Here is a 27,515-nt window from a genome sequence, read left to right on the forward strand (position 1 = left end):
ACGTAGTATGGGGGATATGACGTAGTAAGGGGGATATGAAGTAGTAAGGGGGATATGACGTAGTAAGGGGGATATAACGTAGTAAGGGGGAGTATGACGTAGTAAGGGGGATATGACGTAGTAAGGGGGATATAACGTAGTAAGGGGGAGTATGACGTAGTAAAGGGGAGTATGACGTAGTAAGGGGTATATAACGTAGTAAGGGGGAGTATGACGTAGTAAGGGGGTATGGCGTAGTAAGGGGGGTATAATGAAGTAAGGGGATATGACGTAGTAAGGGGGTATGACGTAGTAAGGAGGGTATGACGTAGTAAGGGGGGTATAATGAAGTAAGGGGAGTATGACGTAGTAAGGGGGATATGACGTAGTAAGGGGGGTAAAATGAAGTAAGGGGGGTATGACGTAGTAAGGGGGATATGGCGTGGTAAGGGGGATATGACTTTGTAATGGGGGTATGTCGTAGTAAAGGGGTATGATGTAGTAAGGGGGTATAATGAAGTAAGGGGAGTATGACGTAGTAAGGGGGATATGACGTAGTAAGATGATATGAAGGGTAGGGAAGAGTAAGGGGGTATGTAGTATTAAGGAGGTATGACGTAGTAAGGGGGTATGATGAAGTAAGGGGGATATAACGTAGTAAGAGGGTTTGCCTTTATAAGAAGGGGTATGACCTAGTAAGAAGGGGAATATGACGTGGAGTAAGGGGAAACTGACGTGTTATTGTAAACTGAGGTAGGAACTGACGTCATAGGCAGTAAACCGATGTTGAGGGGGATGAAACGGCGTGGTTGGGAGTTTTAAGTGTAGGTCTTTTGGGGGAAATTATCGTAGTAGGAAACTAACGTAGTATTGGGAAAAATTACAACACTTACGGAGTAGGGGGAAAACTACCACTGAACAGGGGAGGGGTGTCCATCCCCCCCCCCAATGTTCACGACGCTGAATCCCTCCCGAATTCCTTGTTTAACCAGGTCTGGGGGCTAACCCACAGTTAAAATGCAGGGGGTTAGTGTCCCTGACTTTTCCTGAATTTGCGCTGAAAATTTATGGGAATTCAAGCTTTTGAATCAATCTTTTGACCAAATTGAAATTGACAATTCTTTTTTTAACGGCCAATTAATAGAAAACCTAATTATAGGTGGATTTTATAAATAATTCACTATTGCATCCAGTAGTCAAATTTCGTGTACTTTTTGACAAAGTCAACTCTCAAAATTGACGGAATAGGGATTCCTTTAATTATCTAACACATTTAATTCTATAATAAAAGCTTTGCTTGAGTAACTTATTAAGTCGGACTCTAATAGCAAATTATTTGTTAATTTAATTTAAACTTCAAATGAGTTAATAATAGCTTAATAAAATAGTTAATAAAATAGCTAGACAGTTTGCTTCCCGTAAACCAATTTATTTTTTGATGAAACCATAGTTAATTATCTTAAACATCTCATATAGTTCATATAGTCTCATTTGATACTATACCAAAAATTATTTTCATAGAAATGTAAAAGACAAGTCAACAGGTCAGTTGAAATAAGTAAATAACGTAAACTTATGATACAGCCGACAGGCCTTTAGTAGCACTGTATTTTATTTAATATAAGAATAATTTATTATTAGAATGATCTTTTTGCATTTTCAGTAAAATTACTTTATATTACGTTGGTTAGTAAATAAGTAAAATAAAGTATAAGGTTAGGCCTATGGTAAGGTTGTCAAGTAAGTCGGTATAGATTTTACCCAAAAAGAAAAAAATAAACAATTATCAGCAAGCACTCTGACACATACTTTTTCGATTAACTTATGAACAAACCTTAGCATCACATGGATTGAATAAGCAGAGATAGTATGAAACTTTGATAATTTATTGGGAAAATCACAAAAAATACATGAACGTTTAAACCGTAATTTTTACAGCAATAGGGCTTTTTTATTTGAGGTAAAAAGGACTATAACATACACACAATTTTAATAAAAATTGACCAAGTCGGTATTTTGAAAATCCGATTTTCCGTGAATTGAATTAATAGGTTTTTAAAAGAGAAAATCACAAAAGTTGCAATAACTTTTGAACCGTACTTTTAACAGCAATAAGGGTTATACCATCATGTTCAAAATCAAAAGGAGTATAACATATTACATTTTAATCCAAATCGTTCAGGTATGTTCTGAGAAAATTTGATTTGTCTATTATTATGGGCTTTTATGGAAAATCACAATTAAAGATTTAAATGTTAAAAAACACCTGGAGAAGCTATGGATTAGTAACCTACATACCAAATGTCATCAAAATCGGACCACAGGTGTGGTCTGTAGCTCTGTACACATCCCCATATGCAGACAGACACAATCCGACATCACTTCGAAAACCACTTTTTTTGGGATCAGGGGGACGGATATATCCAAAGAAAACGCAAACTTGAAAATGTTTACATAAACAATTCTTTTACCATATTAACTTGTATTCAAATCAAATCAAATCATCCTTTATTCATTATGTACAAAATATAGATGAATAGTGTCAATTATTAAGAATACCAATATAAAAATAATATAAATAAATAAGCCATACAAAACTCTGCTGAAAAAGTCATCGAGCTTGTAGCAACATTTGTTACATAAAAACTTAAATAAACTTTGTTTAAATGACCTGAGGGAAGGTGCAGACTTAATGCAATCAGGCAGGTTGTTATAAAATTTAATACCCGAGTAGTGGGGCGAAAGTTCAAAGGTAGAAGATTTGTGTTTGGGATATGTAAGGCAGTCTTTGTGTCTTGTGTCATAATTGTGGTTTTCAGAACTAACAGAAAATTAGGAGAGAAAGTAAAAGTTTTAAAATTTGGAGTACATAAAGTTTGAGATATTTACCTAAATTGCCCCTTAATACACGTCTGAGTTTGATCTGCCTTAAATAGTTGTCAAATATGTATATCAGTCCCAAAATTATTACTAGGCCTAACTTTAAATAAATCATTTTTATATCTATTTTAAAGATTAATACTATTTGTTTAAAGCTCTTTCTGAAATCAAGAAAACACAATAAGACAAATGCCATTTGATTAACCCCTAGAATAGATTTTTTCATTCTCAAAATTAACACGGCCTACTAAACAGCTTAGTTAAATTTTGTCACAGTATGACAATTTCTTCCAAAGAATCAAATGACCCAGGCATAATTATTTGGGAGAGACAATATACTCTTGAGGGACATCACAAGCTTACATGTTGTTGTTCATGTTGTAAAAATCGGAAAATGATTATCACAATTCTGTACTGGTTTCTATGAATCAAGTATAGAAAACAAACCTAAACAACCAAAAATATAGGTCATAAAATGTAATGATATTATTTGAGAATGATTTTGAGAATGAATCAAACTGCAGATAAAATTTAATAAGCAAACCATAATCCTTTGACAGGAGTTGGAACGGAGTGGTTCACATCGTTAAACATGATACGAGTCAGAAAATGGAAATTCACATAAAAGTATTTAAATATAGGCCTATTTTATAGCCATTATAAAAGGATTTTTTTATCAAGATAAAATTTCAAATGGGATTTTGATTGTATAATTACCCCAGTAATAAATTAAGGAAGTCATAAAGATTATTTGATAAATGTTTTATGTGCTTCTAACCAACCAATGGCTTGAATCCCCCCTAAAATCATAAAATCTCCCCCAAAAAATCGGATGTCGCGACTTGCTATATCAAACCCCCTGTGGGCACCCTTGCCACTGAAAATAAGAAGTTGGAGGGGGCGGCCAATTGCCGCAACCTCCAGTACTGCCACAATTTTAACTTAGGTAGCAAGTAGCAGGTTGTCATGGTGGCACCTTGACGGTGAGCGGCTAAATTGTTTATAATGTGGTTTATGTTTAAGTTCATTATTGCTCATCGTTGGAATGAATAATTATTATCGTCTTGTATCACTGGTATTTTGTTAGCCTTTACGAATCTGAATGTAAGTGTGAACTAAGTCACAAATTCTAAATTCATTAATGTTGAAATGTTATGTTCTGACGTAAATCTTTTGGCATTGCAATTACAGTATATAGAATCTCACAAATTAACTACAATACTCAGAACAACTTTGATTTGAGTGTTATCTTTTATATTGAACTATTAAATATATTACATTAATCCACACATACTTTTAGTTATTTGCAAGTTACACACTGTATAAGTTCAGCTCGTAACAAATAAGATACCCTGCATATGTGTAGAAATATAGAAATTAGCATCATATCGCAAGCAAAAATAAGTACAAACAGCACAAGAACTTACCTGTTCGCTAACTAGAGATAGTAAAAAAGCGACGATAGCTTGATAGATTTTTCAACAGTCAGCGATTTGGTTTTCTAATTGACGGCAGAACTATCAGCAAAGTTGAAGCTGTTAAGCCTACACAATACCTCGCCAACATCAACAAAAACTTTAGCAGTTGGGTTGGTGTTATTGCAGTAGTTAACTTCTCTATATCATCGATGACCATACTCAATACTGGGATTAATTGGGTGAAATTCTAACATCCTCACCCACAGTATCAACTGGAAAATAAAACTACTGTACATACAAGTATAATATTTCTATGCTGCGCTTTTTAGCCTGTTTTTGTGATTTACGCTTTTTGTCCCATAAACACTTCATTGCTGTATTCCAATTTTATATCGACCCTATTTTGTGGCTAAAGTAGTTGGTCAAGTGGTCGGAAAGTGACATTAATATTCTAGAGGCTGTGGTTTAATTCTTGCCAGTCGCAAATCGCTTCCAACAAATTGGGTTTCTAAAGCCCATCGATCTTGAAAAAATAGGATAGGACAATCTGATGAGAAGAGCTGTCTCTGATTGGAGAACTCGCAATACTTAAGTTGCATACATAACATAACATACATAATAAAAATACATATTTAAGAACACATTTCTCTGAAACAGTTGGAGTTAAATGAAAACTGTAAATACAATTTGTGTAGTAAATTTTGTGTACTTTAATTTTGTTACAGCATGTGGTAAGTAAAATGTTAATACTTTATAAGAAAATTAAGAAAACCAGAAAATTGAACCTAAAATCCAATATGGGGGCAAAAGCTCAAGTCCACGTTAGGGGACTTTCATGATAAAGTAGAAGCCTTAACTGACATTTTAAGCCAATTTGCAAAACTATACCATTTTTTGTTTTTCTTTATGAATTTTAAAGCTAATTTAAAAAAAAGAACTCCACTCTTCCTAACAAACTTCAATAAAAGTGAAACATGATACAGTACTTTCAAGGGCGAAGCCAGGATCAAAACTATGAGGGGGGGGGGCAAGAAGAGCGTCCTTGAAACAGGGGCTGGCCCACAGGGGCCCTGGGGTATGGAATGCTCCCCAGTCTGGAGGGGGTCCGGGGGTTCCCCACGAACATTTTTAAAACAATATGTTGAAATTAGCATTTTTTACACTATTTTCACACGTTAATATAATAAACCTAGCTCAAAGTGGGCGGCAATGGGGTCAGGTCAGGTTGCTTAGCTTTGCAATGCACATATAACTGTATTTTTTTGTGTCCATGACAACTTTTCACATCTATTTATAACGCCAGAAATGTATAAATTATTTTTAAAACTGCCTGATAAATTATGTCGCTAGAGCAATTTTGTTGGTTACATTATATTGTTAAAAGTAAATTAAAACTAAAAAATGAAACAAAATAGGTTTATATTAATTCATTATACTACACAAAATTTTTAGTTTATAACATTGCAAGATATTGGTCTGTTTATTACTACTGTTGGAATTGTTATTTATAAAAAATCTTGAAACTTTCTTACTCATCTTTTCTCATTTTTCTTGAATCTCAATTTGTCATACCTTATCTTGGGGGGGCAGCTCCCCCCCCCCTGAACCTTTCTGGGTACGCTCATGGATACTTTCTTTTAAGTACAGTTAGAAATATATTTGAAATGTCAAAACTTCTTAGGAAATATTTTACCAAACATTTAACTAGGCAAATATAAATTTTCTTAGTCTGCAGGTTTTCTGCAGTGGGAGATTTTTACAATATAATTACTGTAATGATGATTTTCTATTTAAATGAAATAGGTAACATTTGTAGGTGATGAAATGATTCAACTGAATATTGGTAAAAGTGCCAAAAAGATATAATTATTATATAGTCTATCATTTGTTGAATTTTACCATAAGATTATGTTCCGAACCAATAAAATGGAGCTTTCAATAAATTATGTTTGGTCAACATAATTTTAGTTGATTGTATCTTAAAACAGGTTATTGTAACTATCAAACTAAATCACTATTGATATTTTCATTGTCTTTTACTATGTTTGGGTTTAGCTGGCTAAGGTGTTACAAAAACAGCATGATATAGTTATGTTGGGTAATAATACAATATCACTGTAATGATCTTAAGTATGAAATACAAATATAAGATTTGGAATGTTTTCTGTTTGATTTTTAATATGAACAATGGTACCTTGAGAAGATTGTTAAAGTTACAAAACTAAATTAAATTCATTACTTATTCCAAAATCCGATCAATTACATAAAATCAAATTGAAAATCAATCAAATATTGTGTACTTCTGATTGTCAACTGCAGGTAAAAAACTAAATCAATTCAAGCAAAACCAATTATTTATTTATTGAATAACTTTAAAGCTATACAAATACAAATGTAATTTATATAATGAAAAAAAGAAACCTTAAATTGTTCTCTGCTCCGTGTTCAAAGGAAAACCTCGTTGTTGTTGACATCAATGTAGGAGACATAACCTGAGTCATCTGAAAAAGAGCAGAGTCCATTCAGTTTAAAATGGTTACAAACACCCATTTTAGTTTTATTGAAAATGCAAAAAAGTCTACTTAATTCGGTAGACAAAAAAAGAATCATGTTAATTAGGTTAACAACACCCATGAGCACATGTATCAGTAACAATAGTTTAAGAAAGTGCACAATGCCTCATTTCTGTATATTATTAGGTATTAAGGTTATTAAAAATTAAAATAATTAGATATAATATAACTAGTCCAACTAGACTCTCAACAAAATTGAGGGATGGGGTAATATTCAATGTTTTCAGATTTTTCTCTTTAAATGGTAAAAGTAAAATTACAAAGCTAAAGAAAGTTGACAATGAGTATTACCTAACCACTGGATCATGTAATGTGGCTCATCAGCTGTTACCAAGATTGGTGGATACCTTTGACCAGTCCTGGGGTACTCTGAAAAGCAACAAAAGTTGAATTATTCGAATTGTAGAGGTAGCTATGATCGAAAAAATCAATTTTTGGTATATTATTATTTGAATTTTGGTGGTATTCTGAGGCTAACAAACATTACTATTTTTAGAGGTTTTCGAATGATCGAGGTTCGAATTGGTGAGGTTCTACTATACAGGGTTGGGCAAATGTGTGGATACCCCTAGTTAACTTTTTAACGCGTTGCAATAGGAAAACCTAACTCGACACATATTTACAACATATGAAATTGCACTTTTTCATCAAAGTAACAACTTTGCCCCAAATTTTCAAATGTAAACACCTATCATGTGACCCCTCATCTTAAAGGGTTTATTGAGAGAAATTGAATGGCGCAAACCAGAGGTCAATATCACACGCAGCCATTTTAATTTAACATGAGCAATCATGATAAAGTCTGGACACCCCCAGTTAACTTTATAACGTGTGGCAGTGGGAAAACCAAACTCGGCACATGTTTACAACATAAAAAATGCACTTTTTCATTAAAGTTAGAACTTGTACCCGGCCCCCAAAATGGGGTATTTTAGGGGCAGCCCCAATTTTTTAAAAGTAAACACCTATCATGTGACCTCTCATTTTAAATGGTTTCTCAAGACAAATTAAATGGTGCAAACTAGAGGTCAATATCGCACCCATAATCAAAATGGCAGTCATTTTGGAATATCCCCTATTAATTTTTTAACAGGTTATAGCAGGAAAACTAAACTCAGCATACCTTTATGAAAAAAGAGAATTCACCTTTTGGTCAGTATTAAAATATTTAATTTATTAAATTTCACTGGGGGTGTCTAGACTTTATCATGATTGCTCATCTTAAATAATTAAAATGGCTGCCATTTTGATTATGCGTGGGATATTGACCTCTGGTTTGCGCCATCCAATTTCCCTTGATAAACCCTTTAAAATGATGGGTCACATGATAGGTGTTTACATTTGAAAATTTGGGGCTGCCCCCAAAATACCCCATTTTGGGGGCTGGGGCAAAGTTGTAACTTTGATGAAAAAGTGCAATTTCTTATGTTGTAAATATGTGCTGAGTTGGTTTTCCTATTGCAACGCGTTAAAAAGTTAACTAGGGGTATCAACACATTTACCCAACCCTGTATATATATATATATATATTAATATACATATTTAAATATATGTGTGTGTCCATTAACACAATAATTCAAACAAAAATTATCTGATTTTGATGAAATTTAGTATAAACGTGTAAACCTACATTTATTGAAACGAGTTCGCGAACCAGCATTGTCGGACTCTGGGAAAGGGGGTTTATGGGGTAAAAATTGGTTTTTCCCATTTTTGACCCAAAAAACATAATACTTTGCAATTTCTTTCTAAACCATTTTGTAGAGTTAAAAAAAATAAATAATTTAGTATATTAAAGCGTTATTAAGCACCTAATTGTTACAGAGAAAATATAAACAAAATGTTAATTTAAAGTTTTCATCTTATTCTTATGGAGAATAAGTAAACTGTTGTAGTTTGCTTGCCTATCGACATATTTTGATGAAATTTGGAAAATGCATTTGTTTCTTACTAAACTGTTAATATTTTACAATAAAAAAAACTCTTGCCCTCCCTGTTGCAATAAACCCAAGTTCTTGTTAAATTCATTCTATTTAATATAAGGAATAAATGTGATATTTTTAAGGAGGCATTTTTTTAAGAGACCTTTTTATGGAAAAAAGTGTTGTAGAGAGTCAATGTTACATTATTTTACTTTTAATTTTACTAAGTGGCGATATATAAACAAATCCTGGACCTTTCATACACAGTTGAAAATGATTCTATGAGCAAGGAACAGTGTCCTTACTGCCTAAAATATTTCAATCGACTAAAGCCACACATTAAAGCTTCACACAAAGATTTATCAGATCAAAAATTCTCAAAATCAAATCTACCAAGTAAACAGGTCAACCAGAAATCTAAAAATCATAATAAGGTAACTACAATAGCGTGCCACTCTTCTGAGGCAGGACCATCTACTGATAACCCTTACAGAATGGCACAGGTAATACCAGCAACAAGAGATCCCCCTCTATGTACGGCCTTACTACTCATATCTTGACGGAAGCAGTGATGATGAGATATTACCAGACAGCAATGAAAATTAGTCAACTGTACTGTTTACAAATCATACTGTTCTAACAAAAGATATTATATCTCATAGCCTAACTTTTAAAAGATCTCAACCTTATAATAAAAAAAGATTGACTAGGAATGATTCACAATTAAACACCTTAACAGATACCAGCAGTGTTAGCATTGATATCACAGGTAAGGAAAAACTAAAATGTTCAATTTTTTAGTGAAGGGTCTTAAAATTCACGTTACCAAATCTCATCCAGAGAATGGAAGGTGTTTAGTATTTAGAAGGAAAAAGGAACTATTAACTTGATATTAATTCAAAAGAAGAATATTTTTTTTATATTAAAAACAAATGGTAATGCCAAACACCAAAGCCACAGAACCCAAGTCCATTTTATCTTCAGACAACAATCTTATCGCTCTATTCATGTCGTTGTCCTTATCGCTTGTCGTTCGCCTCAGACGGGTATCCTGGTCATTCTCTCTCTGTCCACGGCCCTATTAATATGGTCTAGTACTGGCCACCTCTTTTAATCTCTTTTAAGCGTTTGGATTCTTTCTGCCCGCAGCGCAATACGCTCTCGAATTTTTAAGTGTGTCATCTGCTTTCGACACAAACCACATAATAAAATTCCACTGATGGGTGATCTCCCAAAATCCCGAGTGACACCTTCTCGTCCATTTCTCAACACGGGGCTGGACTACGGTGGTCCTTTCAACATCAAGGTTCATAACCTCCGTTCAATACGTTTGACAAAAGCGTACATTTGTATCTTCGTCTGCCTTGTAACAAAGGCTGTTCACATTGAAGTAGCTACTGACCTATCAACTGATGCCTTCATTGCTGCACTAACTCGTTTTGTGTCAAGACGTGGCCTCTGCAAGAACATATATTCGGACTGCGGGACAAACTTCGTTGGTGCTAATAACGCCTTTCAAGCTCTCTTCAAGTCAGCTGAACGAACATCTTTTCTTGAATTTTCCTCAAACCAAGACATTACCTTCCATTTCAACCCCCCAGCTGCTCCTCACCAAGGTGGTCTCTGGGAAGGAGCCGTTAAGAGTGCCAAGCATCACCTCCGCCGTGTCATCGGCGAACATGTCCTACCCCTCTCAGAGTTCATGACCCTGACTACTCAAGTGGAGGCGATACTTAATTCGAGACCTCTCACACCAATGTCAAACGACCCTTCAGATGTCACTGCGCTCACTCCAGGACATTTCTTGGTCGGAGCTCCACTTGTCTCTGTTCCTGATGAAAATCTGGAAGATGTTCCTGATAATCGCCTGAAACACTGGCATTTGGTCAAGGCCCTAAATCAACGCATCTGGAAGAGATGGCAACTGGAGTACATTCACACCCTCCATCAGCGGGTTAAATGGACTGAACAAAATTCCAATCTTCGCATTGGTGACCTCGCCTTAGTACATCAGCCTACTCCTCCTCTTTCTTGGCCGTTAGCTCGGATTGTGGGTGTCTCCCCTGGAAAGGATGAGGTTGTACGGGTCGTCCACTTGAAAACTCAACAAGGACTCTTGACTCGACCAGCTCACAAGGTTTTTCCTTTGCCTGCTTATCAAGAGTAACTTCAAGAACTTTAATTTGTAAATAGTATTTTTTCTCAACCACTTTGGAAAGAAGATTTATTTTATTGGAATATTATCTTTGTGTTGATTTGTTGAATCCTGGAGGATTCAAGGCCCCCTGTATGTTTAGTATTTAGAAGGAAAAAGGAACTATTAACTTTATATTAATTCAAAAGAAGAATATTTATTTTATATTAAAAACAAATGGTAATGCCAAACACCAAAGCCACAGAACCCAAGTCCATTTTATCTTCAGACAACAATCTTATCGCTCTATTCATGTCATTGTCCTTATCGCTTGTCGTTCGCCTCAGACAGGTATCCTGGTCATTCTCTCTCTGTCCACGGCCCTATTAATATGGTCTAGTACCGGCCACCTCTTTTAATCTTATTTCCATTTACATTATTTCATCAAGTTGTTTCAGTTTTCATTTTTATTGCAATTAATATTGCCCAATCTTGTTCTGAAGTTATTTTTGTTGTTTTAGTGACAAGTAGTATTTTTATTTGCGTTTTATTAACTCACGAATCATGCACCATCAAGTAATCAAAGTGTCCTGTGCGGTGTCGCGACTTCCGTGTAATTAAAGTGGCCACGAACAATAAAAGACTTAGCGTTACGTGCGAACATCAAGCCTTCAAGCAGAAAGAAGAGCAAAAATCGTCTCATCCAACATCCAACTACCAAGGGTTCGTCACAGCGCCGACACTAATCTGAAGTTCAAATACGCCATTTTTCCCACTTCCCCGTCCCCCTACGTCTGCACTGGAGTTTGTAAAGGTACATGTTTTCAAGTTTCTTATTATTTTCCGCAATGTAATTTGCGGTGGTCCTTCGTAATTTACCTATGAATAATCACTTTTAATATTCAATTTTTAAATAAATACACTCATACGTAACAGAAGGAAAGAGATAGTAGACAAAATAGTCAACAACACAAGTAATAAAAATAAAATAAAAAAATATACATGTAATAAGACAAAAATTCTCTACAACATAATGAAGACAAAATAACAATGTCCAATCCTTCAGTGAGTTAAAATATTCAAGATAAAATAGACACATTTGAAAAGACATTTAATATAATTTTAAATAGTGAAAATACACCGAGCATTGAATACTTAAATTCAGTTGTAGTTGAGAACTTACCAGAAACTTATCAGAACTTACCAAAGCAAATAATATTCTTAATGGTCCAAAACATCCTGCACAAAAATTGTATGAGGCTAGGAAAAATTTAACAACATTTGCCTACAATGACAAAAAGTATTCAGAAACATCAAATCCTCAAAGAAGATCTACACGTGATCGAGCTACAAGACGAGAGAAATATAATCAACTGATTCAATATTTATACTACAATGAAAGAAAATAATTTGTGAGAACTGTACTTTCTGATGAACAGAAACTATGTAATATTCCAATAAGAGAATTACAAGAATCCTTTCAAAACAGATGGTCAAAAAATAATTATTGAATGTCAAATTCATATAAAATAATTGATGAAACTTTACAAAACTCATTAGACACAGAGGTTTAAGTCAAAATTATCTGTAAAGAACTTTCACAGGCCTTGAAAGGAATGAAGATTGACATACACCTGGCCCTGACAGAGTGCTAATAAGAACCTTAAAGACAAACAATTGTATCCCAACAATATGTAATTTTACAAATATTATGTTGAAATTTAATTTAGTCGTAGAAAGTTTTAGGAAAGCAAAAACAATTTTAATATATAAATGGAATGATCCTGCTGATCCTGCTAATTGGTGACCAATTTCAGTCTGTTCAACTCTTAGAACATTGATAGAGAGAGTGCTGGAGAAAAGAACAAGAAATTATATAGAACTTAATGTCAACCAAAGAAGGTTTGTAGCTCAACCTGGAGCCTTCATAAACCTAGCCCTGGTCAATAGTTGTTTACAAGATGCATAAACGAATAAAAAAGACTGTATGATTGCTATGTTAGATGTTTCAAAGGCATTTGATTTTATTGGTAACGCACATTTGAAAGATGTCTTCAATCAACAGAAATGCCTTCAATATTAAAAAAACTTATTAATAAATTTAATACAAGATAACTATACAAAAATAAGGATTAAAAATACCAAATCTGAAATTTTTTTATTGAAACGAGGAGTTTTTCAAGGGTCTCCCCTTTCTCCAATCTTTTTTAATCTAGCTATAAATAATATTTCTGTAAAAAAGTATCTCTAATTTAGACAATATTTGCATCGCTGCCTTTGCAGATGACAAAGTGTTATTCTCTAACACAGAAAAATCAATGTCTAAATTGATTAGGACAAAAAAAGAACTACGTTCTCAAATTGACCTTGATATTAATATAAATAAATCAAAAATAATTAATATTAAAAAAGGTAAACCTGTTGAAGATGACATCTAGATTGAAAATTAACAAAATGTAATTAAATTTAATACTCTAAAACTTAAGGAAAAATTAAATATTTTGGTGTACATTTTGAAATGAAATAGTATTTGATAGGTGTGAAGTTATACAAAACTTTCGAAAAGATCTCAAAATATTAGTTGGAATAAATTTTTTAGGTCCAAATCAGAAATTGAATATCATAAATCAGTCAGAAATAAGGATTACCTCTGGCCTCAGTACCTCTGGCCTAGACTAACATATATTTTGCAAGTAACACCAAACGAATTAATAAGTATTACATTTCTTGAGGACATAGATAAAATTATTAGAAGTGCAGTAAAAGAAATTCTCACTCTACCAAGTGACACATCCAATTCTTTCTTCTATTCCCCTAAAAGATTCAAAGGTCTGGGAATAATTCTAGCAAAATTGGAAAGTTCTATAAGTACATGTCACTTCACCATGTCACTTCAAAAACTTGAGATATAAATTGATGATATTTTTACAAATGATTTTGAATTTGAAGAGAAAAAAGAATTGGTTTGGATTTGGGATCAAAATTACAGTTGAAAGAATTTGAACTTTGGTCTAAATTACCATGTAAAGGTAGAGGAATAGAATTATTCAAAGAAGTGCCTAGTAGCAACACATGGATATATTTAAAAAATGGCCTTACTACAGGAGAATGGATCACTTCATTAAAAATGATATCAGATGTTGTACCAGTACGCAGCGTACCAGGGCGAAGCCAGGATGGAACCTTTTGCAGACATTGCAAGGAGCCTGAAACCCTTCCGCATGTCCTTGGCTCTTGTCCCTTTAGTGCCTTACTGTGTAATGCAAGACACCATGCTGTAAGAGCAATGATCGCCGAAGAACTACGAAAAAAGTCTGGCAAGTAGTAGAAGAAATACATTGCATTGATGATGGTGTATCGAACAGAAGATTGGACATTTCAATATATGATGCAAAATCTAAAAGTGGAATTGTAATTGATCCAACTATAAAATTTGAAACATCAACAAACCAACTCATAGAAGTAGATAAAGAAAAGAGGAAAATTTATAGTAAATGTGAAACTTATTTAAGAAACAAATATAATCTAAATTCTATATCAGTAATTGGCATAATGATTGGTGCAAGATGGACTATAAAAATTGTTTTTTGACGAATGAAATAAATATAATCTTCCATCAAAATTAAAAAATGAAATAGTCATAAAAGTGTTAAAAGGATCATGTAAAATCAAATCATTCAAAATCATTTATATGGACAACGTTATTAATCTAAGTCACATATTATTTATATCATAAATTTAAATTTTTTTGTTACTTTGTCTAATGGGCAAAGTTTATTATATAAACTCATTTTTCAAAATAATAAATAAAATATTACCACCGCGATTAAGCCGCCATATTTCACGAAGCTGCAGTTCTCCGTTACCAGAAACAGCTAAATGGAAATGGGCAGCAACGTCTGGTTGTAGAGGATCCACAGAATACGGTTGTATTTCGTGAACCTGCAGCCCTTCAACAGTAGGGCTAGATAATGTACAACGATAATAGGTAACGTTTGGTTGTAGAGGAGCCACAGGATCATCTGAAAAATACATCAATCATTTTGGTCATATTATCTTGTTATATAGTTCTTAGTATTATAAAAAAATATATATTATAAAATAACCTGTAATAGGTGTTTTGATAGGACAGAAACCGGATTTTCCCAGTGTTGTGGTTGTGGCCAAATCCAATTGATTTTTGGTGGCAAAATACCCTATATTCAACAGAAACATCAAATATCCTTAGACGAAAATTAAAGTTTGCCCGTACACCCGCGTACTCACCTTGTTCTCAGTGACCACGTCACTAAAGAACTGCGTCGCTGGTCGGTGGCTGCCATCATACTTTGTCAATTTTCTATACTGTATGTATGAACAAATAACAGTTGAGTTTGAACAGTTTGAACAAATGGTGTTTTTAGCCTCTGGGGACATCAAAATGAAAAAGTAAATTGGTCCCGGGTCCAAGGTCTTACCATGCGACCTGCAGCAATAGCTTATATAGCTTACACAAGTCAAAGCCCTGACTGACTGACTGTTTTGTCACACTGACTGATTTCGCCAACTTACAGACCTGCTATAAGACTACAATTTGGTAAACTCTATACAGGGTGACAAAAAAGTCTGGAAACGGTTTAATATCTTTTTAACTAAATCCGTTAGAAAATTCAAACCTTTCACATCAACTTACATGTATGAAAACTACTTTTTCAAAGCATTGCAATTTTTTTACCTCTACCAGGGGACGACCCATGAGGAGTAGGTACATAATCTTTAATGTAAGCATAGGTTGATGTGCACACCATTTTAAAGGGTTAGTCAAGTGGAGTTCATTGCCGGATACCGCGTCCAAAAAGGTTCATCCGTTACAAAATGGCAGCTGTCCAAAGTTCTTGTGAAATATACCTGCACAGGCCTTAGTATGGGCAAATACTCGTATTAAACATTAGCTTGAGAGCTTAAACTGTATTTTAAAGTCAACTAGCTCATAGACTAATATTATTCAATCGTCAAAACAAATTTAACCGGGTTTCAGATTTCCCTGCTAATGTTGCTAATGTTTACCAATACTAAGGCCTCTGCAGGTATATTCCGCAAGAACTTTGGACCGCCGCCATTTTGTAATGGATGAACCTTTTTTGACGCGATTTTTGGTAATGAACTCCACATAACCAGACCTTTAAAATGATGTGCGTATCAACCTATGCTTCATTAAAGATTACCAATGTACCTACTTCTCGTGGGCCGTCCCCTGCTGAAGGTCAAATAATGCTAGTTGTTATTTTTAGTAAAATACTGTATTATTAGCTTAGTATAAAACAAATTGGCCAAGTTTAATCAAAATATATCCATACACAAGCAAATTCCAACACTTAACAACATTTTCTATAAGAATAACATGGCAACTTTTAATATACTCTTTTTTTTATTTTCTCCATAACTAATAACAGTACAAAAACACTTAAATATACTAAATAATTTGTTTTTAAGCTGATTAAAATTGTCTAGGGAGAAATTGTGATTTTTTTTAGTTTTATGGGTCAAAAATGACAACCCCACTTTTTTTGGCACATAAAACCCCATTCCCAAAGTATGTTCATGCTGGTTCGCGAACTCATTCAAATTTATCCCACCCTTCACCTTAAAACCAAATTTCTTCAAAATAGAACAAAAGTTACTCCAGTTATCGCGTTTACAGACATATTTAAATCTATATGAACGGATGGTGTTTTTGGCCTCTGGGCACATCAAAATGAAAAATTAAATCGGTCCCGGGCCTAGGTCTTACCATGCCACCTACAGAAATAACTTCGAGCTTTCGGTGGCTTAGCCTTAAAAGGAAACTTACTCACAAAAATAGTCTTAGTCCTGTAACTAAAAGTTGTTTGCGGCATAATCTTAAGCGTGATGTACATAATTATATGTATAGTTTGAACAAGTACATACATATTCTTTTTAATAATTCACATTTTAAATGTAGGGCGGTATTGGAATTTAAAAAAAAAAACATTAAGTAATTATTTTAAAGTTAGCTATATAAATGATTTTGGCCCAAGAGCCAAATTTTGGTGGAGCCAAAATGATGGGAGCCTTGGCCTGTTACAACGTTCTAGAATACGTAACTAATTGAGATTATATGGACTATTTACAAGCAAATATAATCGGAAAATTCATTTAAAAATACGTAGAAATGTGTGATTTTCACTTCAATTTATGCAAATGAATTGGGGGAACGAGTGGGGGAACACTCGGACCTCCCTTTTTGATGGGGGTATTATAACCCCAGACCCCAGGTAAGTCCGGCGCCACTGTGGCCCAGTGGAAATCCCTTAAAATATGCCCTGAACCTAAACACTCTTTAAATCTAATGTAATTTAAATTTGGAATAAATAAGTCTCATTTACTTATAAAAATATTTTTGTAAAAATGTAATCAGACAAGTTGAAATTTACTTAGTCTGCATACTTTGAAATATCTTACAGAACTACATATATTTTATCATGATTTTGGATGAAAAATGAAATTTACAAACTTTTTTATTCTTGATATGACATTAAAGTCAAAGTGTTTACCTTCGTCCGAGTCTGAATTGATCCTTGATACTTCAGAAGATGATGGCGAAGAAACTCTATCCTCCTCAGAATTAGAAGAGTTGTATGACTTAGGATGGTATTCTGAAAATAGCATTAGATAAAGGGTTAGTAATATATAACAATTAAAGTTTAATTACTCTGATCATATTGTAAAAATACTAACCAAAACCAATTGTTTAACAGCTCTTCATAATCACTGCAAATTTAGGTCATGTTCAATACAACTGCACTAACTGTAGCTAAATGCCTAGAGGTGACTACAAGTATTTTTGTTTACAACATTGTGCTGCACCGCTGCACTATTATTTTTTGTTTGTTTGAATTTCCAAAATCAAGTCTACACACAGTGGCGTTGCTTGGTTAAATTCTAGGGGGGGGAGAAGCCTCAAATTTCCCAACTGCTTAACATAGATTTCCCAACAATTTTTTTTTAGAAATCAATTTCTGTACTATTTTTAAAAATCTACAAATTATACTACACTGCATTAACATTCAATTCAGTATGTATAAACTTGCATTGACAAAACATAGCTAGTTTTACATATATACAAAATTTCTAAAACTTCTACCAGTTCATAATGAAATGTTATGACTTCAAAAAACTTGAACAAGTAATGTTTCAAAAAACTTTACAAACCATTGTGGTAGCAGACGTAGCAGTGTAAAATTTTAGGGATATAAAATGAGCCTCAGAGTACAAAGTAGTATAGAAAAAATATTTTATTACAAAATAATTAAATTAAAATACTTTTAGAAGTTAAAATCAACATTTTAACATTCATAAAACTTACAACTAGGGTAGGCCTAAACAAGTTTGTAATGATGAAATATTAATATCAGTGTTGTGAATAATATTATTCTAGTCTAGAAAAGAATAAACCTAAAATAAGACTCGACTCGTATAAAATAAAAACGTTCAACTTGGTTGATAATAAACTTATACATACAATAAAAATGTTAACCTTCATCTTCATCAAACTAGAACTTAAACAAAAATCAAACTTAGAGTGATAGTCAAACATCAAATTTTAGGCTATTTTTTGTCCACGTAGATCTGTTTCAGAGTAATTAGTTGATTAATTTTTGTAAATCCTTAATTAGGAATGATACATAACTTGTGTAGATTTTTAAAATATATTCAGATAATAAATATTGCATTTAGGTTATTAAAAAATAAGAGTTTTAAAGGTAATACAGATTCACAAAACCTATCTTTAATGTTATTTTAATAACAGGGGAGCGAGCTGGCGTAGTGGCTAGAGCGCGGGACTTCGGTCCGTGAGGTCCCGGGTTCGATCCCCGCCAAGTCACCAATGGATCTTATCTAAGTGATAATGCCGCAACCCCTAGGTCTAGCCTGAAGTAATGTGAAAAACAATCCCAGGCTCGTGCCTAGCGTCCTAGGACAAAAAAAAAAAAAAAATGTTATTTTAATCTGCTTATTAGCAAGTACTCCGGTCAGTTAGCCTGCTCCAAATACCACAAAAAGGGTATAAAATATATTTCATGTGACTGACGTGAAAAATATTTTTGAATTTCTTGTAAACACTAACAAACAACATAATTAAACAGAAGGGCTACATTGATTGCACTTTCAAAATTCAAACTCGCAGACGAATCATTCAGAATCATCAACACAGGACAGGATCAAGGTAGCCAACATAGTCCAATAAGGAACAAAAATTCTCGTATACGAAATTCCAACAAGCTATACCGCTATTTGATTATTGATTTCTTAAAATAAGGCGTGTTTAGCCATGGTTTAGCCTTGTTTAATCAAAGTTAAATTAAATCTAAGAAATGTCAAGTTTATTTGTCCAAGTATTTTGTCCAAGTCAAAGAAATTTTATCTTTGATGGATTTTCGCAAATATTTAATTTTTTTTCAGTTTAAAAATATATTTTTCTTGTATCTGACTTCCCAACTGTCCCAACTCGTGGCAAGGAAATTCCCAACTTTTCTCTTTCCCAGATTCTAGGGGGGGAGGCTCCCCCCCCTACCCCCCCCAAGGCGACGCCCCTGTCTACACAACTATAAAGATACTGACGGCACATAGTCCTTGAAGTTGTCATACCTTTCGCGTCCCTATCCACTTTTGTTCCTACCTGTTGTTAGTTCTCGATAGTTCCCCAATATTTTCGTAAGTTCTCAAAGAATTAAAATGTTATGGGTTAAATAAATGGGTACACTAGTTTCATGGTTCCGGTTTCTAGCAAGTGCCGTTATCAGATGAAAAATGTATACATGCCAATTTGTTAGTTTTTTGTTAGTTCTTCATAGTTCTCCAATATTAGTTCTCAAATAATAACAAAGTTACAAGGCATAAAAAGTGCCTTAATTGTGAAATTAGCGTAAACACTTTTTATGCCTTATCACTTCTTAATTTTTTGAAAACCAGCAACAATATTGGAGACTTATCGAGAACTAACGAAGAACTAGAGGTTGCTACATAGATACAAGCATTTCTCATCAGAGAACGGTGCACGCTGGAGGTTCTTTAGGTGTCAAGTTGGTGTAACCACGTTTAATGCCTTATGCTTATAGCCTTGTTATTTGTTTGAAAACCAACATTAAAATTTGAGACCTATCGAGAATTAACAAGGAACTACCGGTAATGATATATATATATATCTAATATTTTATCAGAAAACAATGCACGTTAGAAATGCCTTAATTGTAAAGTTAGCGTAACCACTTTTTCTTCCTTTTATCTGTTTTCTTTTAAAAGCTAGCAACAATGTGATCTATTGAGAACTAAAACTAATGTTTGGTATACAGGGTGATCAACTCAAGGAGGCCAACATTGGGATATCGGAAACAGTCAATAGGGAAAACTTTAAATGGGGGACAATTCCTTTATTTTTTGTGGCAGTTAAAAATATGAATTAATTTTTTTTAAGTTCAGACACCATTTTCCAATATTGCGGTCAACTTTGAAAATTCTTACAGAACACCCTATATATATTTTATCATGTTTTTTGATGAAAAATGTAATTTAAAAACTTTTTTGTCCTTGACATTAAAATCAAAGTTAAAATAGCTTCCAGTGTGTATTTTGCATCATGTAGCTCCTAAACGAGCACGTTTAGAGCAAAAATGTGAAGAGTAAATAAGTCTTAAAATTTCATATACTGCCATAAAATACAACAAAAATATTAAATCTACTATTTAAAAAATATTAATTTTATTTAAAAAATTATAATTTTACTATTTTAAAAACATTAATTCTACTATTTAAAAGAGCCGCTATCATCCAAAATGGTAGCAAACTTGAAAAATGGAAAATTGTGTATTTTAAGGTCGTTTATGGAATGTGGATGCAGTTTTAAGTCTTAATTTTTTCTACCCATTTTCGCTCTAAACTTACTCGTTTACGAGCTATATGATGCTAAATGTACACCGGAAGCCATTTTTTCTTCGCCTTAGCTCCTAAACAAGTAGCTTTTTAGAAAAAATGTAATGAACAAAAAAGGTTTTAAATTACATTTTCTATCCAAAAACATGATAAAATATAGAGTGGTCTGTAAGAAATTTCAAAGTTGGGCGCCATATTGGAAAATGGCGGTTGAATTTCAAAAAACTAAATTCATATTCTTAACTGCCACAAAAAATAAAGGACTGTCATCTGTTTAAAGTTTTCTCTAATTCTGACAGTTTCCAATATCCCGTGGCCTCCTTGAGTTGATCACCCTGTATAGATGTAAGCAATTTTCATCTGAAAGTTGCGCGCTAGAAACCGGAAGTGTGTAGGACTAATCTTTTATCAGACTTATTCTTACAATTAATTAAAAGGCAATTTTGTGCCCTAATGCTTACTGCGCCCTTTGCAGGAGCCACTGCCTCTAATGCCTTGCTACGTCCCCAGGTGGAAGTTATGGGATGGTTAAATATTAGGTACAAAAAAAGTTAGAGCTTAAAAATATAACTAAAATTATTTTAACACATTATCCAGTGATGGGCTGCCATACAGGATATGATTTCAATTATGTAACTGTGCATCATGCATTAAAGCTCTATCATCTTTATTACTTGTTTGTAAATATTTAACTGTCACAGTGGTGATCAAAATTACTTGTCGCCTATTTACAAATTACACTATTGTTTTTCAACAATTCCTATGATTATTTTAAAAATAGCTGTATTTATATATATCTATATAAAAGGCAAAGTCCTCACTGACTGACTCACTCATCACTAATTCTCCCACTTTCCACTTACCTAGAAGGCTGAAATTTGGTACACTGATTCTTTAGGCATTAAATAGGAAAACTAAGTGGTTTTTATTCTGATCGGACTCTCGGGCTCCACCCCAGTGGCTCTGGAGATTCCCATGTTAACCTAATGAGTACTCATATTTAAATAGAATTAATGAATCTTAACAGCTGTTTCAATTAAACAAGTTGGTTCTGTTCTATGATGTTAAATAGCATTAAAGTTACAAGGATTACCAACAGAGTGCAGCACTATTATTTTTTTTTAATATTTTACAACAGCTAATTTTAAACCAAAAGTGAGTGAGCGTAGCGAACGAACTTCAATCCGGAGGCGAGTTAGCGTAGCGAACGAGCTAAACTGAAGGCAAGTGAGCGCAGCGAACGAGCTCCTACCCTAAAGGTGAGTGAGCGTAGCGAACGAACCTCAACCAGGACGTGTGAGCGCAGCGAACGAGCTCCAACCTAAAGGTGAGTGAGCGTAGCGAACAAACTTCAACCAGGACGTGTGAGCGCAGCGAACGAGCTCCAACCTAAAGGTGAGTGAGCGTAGCGAACGAACTTGAACCAGGACGTGTGAGCGCAGCGAACGAGCTCCAACCTAAAGGTGAGTGAGCGTAGCGAACAAACTTCAATCCGGAGGCGAGTTAGCGTAGCGAACGAGCTAACCTGAAGGCAAGTGAGCGCAGCGAACGAGCTCCAACCTAAAGGTGAGTGAGCGTAGCGAACGAACTTCAACCAGGACGTGATTGAGCCATGCGAACGAGCTCACATATGAAGTTAAACGGGGCAAAGCCAGTGGGTACAGCTAGTAATGTATATTTAGTGAAAAATATTTTTGTTATAGCTTTTTTATTACTTTTTATCACTAAAAGATACAACATTTTACCTAATAACCTTTTCTATTGGCCATATTTTTTGATGAAAATTACGTTTTGACTGATGTCCCATCTTTTACGGTTATCGAGATATAGTTGTTTCAATGCATAGGGCTTTCCGCCATCTTTGTTCCCCTACCCACAATTTCTTGACCACCTGAAAAGTAGGCGACATGCATATTTTTTATCACCACAGTCCGTTTTACAAATATCAGCAAAGATATTTTATATTTATTCTTTGTGACACTCACAAATTAAGTCTACTTTTGGTAACAAAAAATACACACATATAGTCCATTTTTATATATTTTATACAATAACTAGCTGGCCCGACAGACGTCGTCCTGTCCTATTGTGGTTTTATGTCACATGCTCGTTCATTTTCAAGATGAGCTCGTTCGCATGGCTCAATCACGTCCTGGTTGAAGTTCGTTCGCTACGCTCACTCACCTTTAGGTTGGAGCTCGTTCGCTGCGCTCACTTGCCTTCAGGTTAGCTCGTTCGCTACGCTAACTCGCCTCCAGGTTGAAGTTCGTTTGCTACGCTCACTCACCTTTTGGTTGCAAATTAGCTGTTCTCATAAATTTAAAAAAATACAGGTCTGCACCCTGTTGGTAAACCTATTAACTTTTTAATGCTATATTGAACATCACAGAATCAAATTGTTTAGCTGCACGAGCTGTTAAGATTCTTTAATTCCATTTAAATATGAGTACTCATAAGGTTAACATGAGAAACTCCAGAGCCACTAGGGCGGAGCCCTATCGACGGATCTGCACCAAACTTCACACAAACCATCCTTGAATAATGCTTAATAATGCCTAAAAGTTTCATTACAATCTGTCTAGTGGTTTTGGAGTCCATAAAGGACAAACATACAAATATACAAATATACAAATATACAAACATACAAACATACAAACATACATTGGATTTTATATATATAGATTGTTTATTAATAAAGATACGACCTTGAACATAATAACCATTATTGTAGTCCACATTTTTGGACATTTACATTAATAATACTTTTAAAGCGGTTTGATTTATTAAAATTCTTCTCTGAGATTCTTTCTCTGTAAAATTAAACGCCACCTAATATATTGTACAGTTACAATACTGTGTTGGAGTAGAGTAATTCACCTAGTATATTGTTGTACGTTTTGAAGACGTTGTCTATTGCAATACTGAGCACATGTTAGCTGACAATAGAGATTCTGAAATGTAAATTGAAACACTTCTAATTCGTCCATTAGTTAGATATACCTAATGAAGTATTGTTAAATGTTGTTAACGTTTCCTATTAAACATTTAATTTTTATTATCAGCAAGTTTGTTTTCTTTACCTCAAGTTTACTAAATACTAAATTGGAATGCTCGTTTTATTAGGGAAAGGGAAAATTGTCAGATAAATTGGTGGGGGGAGGGTAGGTTTAAATAGACGGCAGCATAAATTGGGGGAGAGAACTACTCCTTTGGCTTGGGGGGGGGGGGGGGTTGCGCCTCTGGGTTTGGGGGGGATGGGCACCTCTGCATGAGGATCCTCAATGGAGACACTGCATGTAGGAAATTTAGCAAAAAGCCCATCAGTAGCTGACGTGCAATAGGACAAGGTCCGCACCTACAGATTAAATCAACTAACCAATGACATAATATACAGACCGCAATAAAAAGTTAAAATTGAATTAAAACGGGCGAAGCTGAGAACACAAGCTAATCTTATCAAAAAACTTCGACTTTTTCGCGCCATAGCAGTAACGCCTCTTTCACACGAAGCGGCGCGCGACGTACGGCGTCCGCCGCGCGGCGCTGCGCCGGAAGACTACAGACACTTCACACCAAGGTCAAAACGGTCATACGTCGTTTACGCGGTTGACGCAAAAACGTTTCAGATTAATGCACTTTTAACACATATAGCAAGCGATTGATCACATAAAATGTTACATTTCACAGTAGCCGGTAACAAAATTTAATGCGTAACATGATATAAAGTTTGTTGAAATAATATATTATCTAATTCCTAAGGTATGCAAATAATAACACTTTCTTGGTCCAATTTCTTACGATTAACTTATCACCAATTATTAAGTAATATACTGCTGACTTTTCATCATAAAGGCAACAAAAAACAACACTAAACATCTACTCACCCTTGTCTTGATCGTTGTTGGCCATTGTGTGTGACTGAACCGTCTGGGTCTGGGGTCTGGGTCTGCCTGCCACCTTACGTCTCACATCACTACACACACAACTCACTGCGACTGCGCAACGCACCTACGGGCGCCGCCCCCCTCTCTTCAAACTGTAGTAGTGGGGACTTTGGCGGGAAGGCGAATCAGCGGCAAGGCGGCAAAGATGGCGGCCACACCTAGTGGCGGAACATCGTACTCTCAGATCTCAGACACGGTTTGACTCTAATTGAAGTTTATTTATTTATGTATTTATTTATTTATTACAACGGGAAATCCATTGCATTGATACATTACAAAAAAATAACAATAATAAACAAGGCAAGATGTAATACTACAAACATTCAACAACAACAACAACAATATACAATAAGTCTAAATTACTACAGCAAAAAACACGTGCATTGACCAAGTAACAATATAACATAACCATGTAACGAACAATAAACAACAAATAAATATTTTCAGATTGACAACAAAAATAAATATTTTTTTTACTTTGATCATGCAACAATAACAACAAATAAATATTACAAAATGACAACAATGTAAATAATTTAATCTTTGTACAACTAATGAACACTGAATAATTGCTAACAAAAAATATAATCTATACAAAACTAACAAAGGTACAGAGTGTGTATACATACATTACAAACTATGAGTCATTGTCGCAGGCTGTAGAGCTCGTCAGTTGCGACTCTATAGCAGGCTCCTCTTGACTGATGTGGAACTGTCGGCGAAAAAGTCAATGCGGTGTGAGACTTAGTTCCCAAGTCTCTGGATTCTATTGAGGGTGATGTTTGCATCATAGTTGGTGCTCACATGCCGTCTTCCAAAAAGGTCCGTAGATCTGGTTGATATATGTATTTACCCTATTTTATTTACCCTATATCCTCCAAATTATTATAATCAATTATAATTATTACGGTACATTTACTGTAGCTGTGTGACACCTTAAAAGACGCACTTGGCGAAGAGTTCTTTGGACAAAACCCATCCAAACAGGCGGACAACCTCTTGCTGCAGCAACAGAATCAAATTGCAGAAAACCTAAGTACTCGTTAAACTAGTTTTATTGAAATAGGGTATAAATGTGACATTTTTAAGAAGAAATTTTAGTGTAAATCCAATCAGGCAAATGGAAATTTGCTAAGTCTGCAGGTTTGCTGTGGCGGGGATATTATTGTTTTGCCTTAGCCAGTTTTTATTAAGAAAACAAACAAAATGTCTACAACATCAAGGAGGAACAGGGCAATGGAAGAGCAGGTAATAATCATAACGACAGTACACGTAACAAAAATAACTTTGTGTCAAGGGTGCACATTTTTTAATGAAAACTATGCGCAAAAGGTTAAAAGACAAATTTGTATACTGTACACAACCATTGACTATTAATCCAATGGTACAACCATAACATCGTGTTTTATAGTAACTTATATAATTCAGTTTTTTTATATTTGTTAAACTTAACAAGTACTTAGGTTTGCTACAACAAGGAGGGTAAAAGTGTTTTTTTTTTCAAAATGTTAATAGTTTAGTAAATAATGAATGTATTGTCCGAATTTGATCTAAATATGTTCATAAAAAAGCAAACCATAGTTGACTTATTCTTAAATCTTGAGGAGATATTTGTTGTTGTTGTACATTACTTTCAAAATCTATACGCTTTTTCTGAAGTCCAAATTAATATTTAATATTTTTGTTATTATCTGCACAGTACTTTGTTAATGTTATTATCTGTTATTGTTGTTACACTGTTGTCTTGTTGTTATTATTTTTGTTGCAATGCTGCTTTGTTCAATGGTCATTATGTAACGTATCTTGTTATTTTTATCTTTTCATTCTGCTCATGTGCTTAAAACACTTATTATTGTGTAAATGGTGTATAGTATTGGTTGATATGAATCTATATAAATAAAATTAGATAAATAAATAAATAAGTACAGTACAATTAATTAATTAAGCTTTTTGCCACCGTGTCGGAAGACACGGGCTCGAACGGGAAATTTAGTTCCTAAATACTGACTACATCACTGCATTTACCTGGCAGTGTTGCCATTCGGCGGGAGGAAAGTTAAATTCAGGGGCGTAGACTCGCTGAATTAAATTAGTTATTGAGCCAAACCATATATGACTAAACTATACGTGTGGCATTTGTTGTTCTACTGGCATGTTAAGTTAAACTATGGGGTCTTTTTTCATATTTTCTTGCCACAAAGCTGGTTCGAAATTGAAGTGTTACATTCGTCAACCAGCTCAGCTCCTGTAATGTTACGGCCATTTCAGCATTAATGTGCTATCATCAAACTGTTCGGCCAAAAGGCGTTGTTATAACACAGAAACATTTCCACACGAAACACACACATAGACAAAATTGGTCAAAAAAGGCCTGTTAATAAATCGACCGCAGAGGAAGGTGGTACAGTATTCTGAAAGAGAATGAAATGTTCTACAATTGCTAGGCATTTCTTGAAAATACTTAATAAAGGTATAATTGTAATGGGAATAATATAATAGTAAACGTTATTAATATGTCAAATATTCCCACAATACAAAATAAATTTTATTCGCCTCGGATAAACCCACAGAGAAGGTTCGACCCTAATGGTAACACTAAAATTTGTCTGGAGGTAAGGAAATATCTCAGGAGATGAAAATTGTAACCACATCTAGTAAACAATCGATATTTATTACATTATCATTACAACTACGGAAATATATACACTGAAAGATGTTTCAAACTATAGGTACTC

At 34.2% G+C, this 27,515-nt stretch overlaps 1 protein-coding gene across 2 annotated transcripts; it reads right to left on the bottom strand.

The window, feature by feature from the left end:
* Positions 1-6,613: 6,613 nt before the first annotated feature.
* LOC128987911 (uncharacterized) lies at positions 6,614-24,751 on the bottom strand. Of its 2 annotated transcripts, none has more exons than XR_008490292.1 (4): positions 17,461-17,532; positions 14,725-14,928; positions 7,142-7,219; positions 6,614-6,778 (listed from the first exon to the last, which is right to left on the bottom strand). XR_008490292.1 is itself a non-coding variant. In XM_054409000.1 (4 exons), exons 1-4 carry the CDS (start codon positions 24,743-24,745, stop codon positions 6,723-6,725), a joined length of 363 nt encoding a protein of 120 aa, XP_054264975.1. In that variant the 5' UTR covers positions 24,746-24,751; the 3' UTR covers positions 6,614-6,722. The 2 variants fall into 2 exon arrangements, 1 of the variants encoding a protein (XP_054264975.1); XM_054409000.1 differs by lacking the exon at positions 17,461-17,532 and adding an exon at positions 24,721-24,751.
* Positions 24,752-27,515: the final 2,764 nt, after the last annotated feature.

The sequence above is a fragment of the Macrosteles quadrilineatus genome, unplaced genomic scaffold (assembly GCF_028750875.1).
Source record: "Macrosteles quadrilineatus isolate MER2022 unplaced genomic scaffold, UCM_ALF_1.0 Scaffold_2__2_contigs__length_208266976, whole genome shotgun sequence".
Taxonomy (NCBI): Eukaryota; Metazoa; Arthropoda; class Insecta; order Hemiptera; family Cicadellidae; genus Macrosteles; species Macrosteles quadrilineatus.

Coding starts and splice junctions, on each gene's coding strand:
- LOC128987911 (XM_054409000.1), bottom strand. CDS start 24,745: ATGGCCAACAACGATCAAGACAAGG. Junction 14,929..24,720: donor CAACAACGATCAAGACAAGG/GTGAGTAGATGT, acceptor TGTATTTTTCAG/ATGATCCTGTGGCTCCTCTA. Junction 7,220..14,724: donor ATGGCGGCTTAATCGCGGTG/GTAATATTTTAT, acceptor GTTGCTTTTCAG/AGTACCCCAGGACTGGTCAA.